Source organism: Pyrgilauda ruficollis, unplaced genomic scaffold, assembly GCF_017590135.1.
Source record: "Pyrgilauda ruficollis isolate IOZ18807 unplaced genomic scaffold, ASM1759013v1 scaffold2731, whole genome shotgun sequence".
In the NCBI taxonomy this organism is placed as follows: Eukaryota; Metazoa; Chordata; class Aves; order Passeriformes; family Passeridae; genus Pyrgilauda; species Pyrgilauda ruficollis.
Genome location: NW_024524080.1, coordinates 1,254 through 2,403, shown reverse-complemented (window position 1 = coordinate 2,403; position 1,150 = coordinate 1,254). Strand labels below are relative to the sequence as shown.

General features: G+C 63.1%; 1 protein-coding gene across 1 annotated transcript in view; it reads right to left on the bottom strand.

Moving 5' to 3' along the window:
- Window positions 1–60: 60 nt before the first annotated feature.
- Window positions 61–1,150, bottom strand: part of LOC121355880 (WD repeat-containing protein 13-like) — a gene marked incomplete at its 5' end in the record, with an annotated part of 2,296 nt that continues 1,206 nt past the window's right edge. The window contains 2 exons of the mRNA XM_041471698.1: window positions 61–143; window positions 964–1,097. Coding sequence (XP_041327632.1) covers window positions 61–143; window positions 964–1,097 — 217 coding nt within the window. The remainder of the gene's footprint in view (window positions 144–963; window positions 1,098–1,150) is intronic.

Genomic DNA, 1,150 nt, shown 5'->3' with positions numbered 1-1,150 from the left:
CATTGGGGACATTGGGGACAGGAGTCAGGGATGTGATCCAACTGCCCTCCTCACTGCCCGTCACTGTGGGGACATGGGGACATCAGGGACATTGGGGACAGGGCTGAGGGATGGCACCCAACAGCTCTCCTCGCTGCCCGTCACTGTGGGGACACGGGGACATTGGCGGGGACATTGGGAACATCAGGAACACGAGGGACAGGGATAAGGGATGGCACCCAACGCCTCTCCTTGCTGCCTGTCACTGGTGGGGACATCAGGGACAGGGCTGGGCAATGTGATCCCATTGAAGGGATGTTGGGGACATCAGGGACATGAGGGACAGGGATAAGGGATGGCACCCAACGCCTCTCCTTGCTGCCTGTCACTGGTGGGGACATCAGGGACATTGGGGACAGGGATGAGGGATGGCACCCAACCGTCCCCTCGCTGCCCGTCACTGTGGGGACATCGGGGACACTGGGGACACTGGGGACAGGCTCAGGGCTGTGATTTTGGTGCCCCCCTCGCTGCCTGGCTCTGCTGGGGACAACAAGGACAGCTGTGACCCCACTGCCCTCTCTGCTGCCCGACACTGCCTGGGGACACGGGGACACGGCTGGGGGGGTGGCAGCTGTCCCTGCGCCCACCCCAGTCCCTCCCAGTCCATCCCAGTCCCTCCCAGTTTGTCCCAGCCCACCCCAGTCTATTCCCAGTTTCTCCCAGTCCTGTCCCATCCCCTTCCAGTCTCTCCCAGTCCTTCCCCAGTTTGTCCCAGTCCATTCCCTGTTCATCCCAGTCCACCCCAGTCCATTCCCAGTCCGTCCCAGTCCATTCCCAGTCCATTTCCAGTCCCTTCCCAGTTTGTCCCAGTCCCTCCCAGTCTACTCTCAGTCCCTCCCAGTCCATTCCCAGTTCATCCCAGTCCATTCCCAGTTCATCCCAGTCCACCCCAGTCCTTCCCCAGTTTGTCCCAGTGCTCACCCACGCAGGCTCCCTGCCGGAAGGACATCAGGGGGCAGAAGCAGCTCCTCAGGGGCTGCTCCCGGTGCCGCGTGGGGAAACTGCGCCGGAGCCGCAGCCCCGGGGCCCCCGAGCCCCCCTCGTCCTCCACCACCCTGGGCAGGGGGAAACGGGGTCACAAACACCCAAAAATCCCCCCAAAAACCCC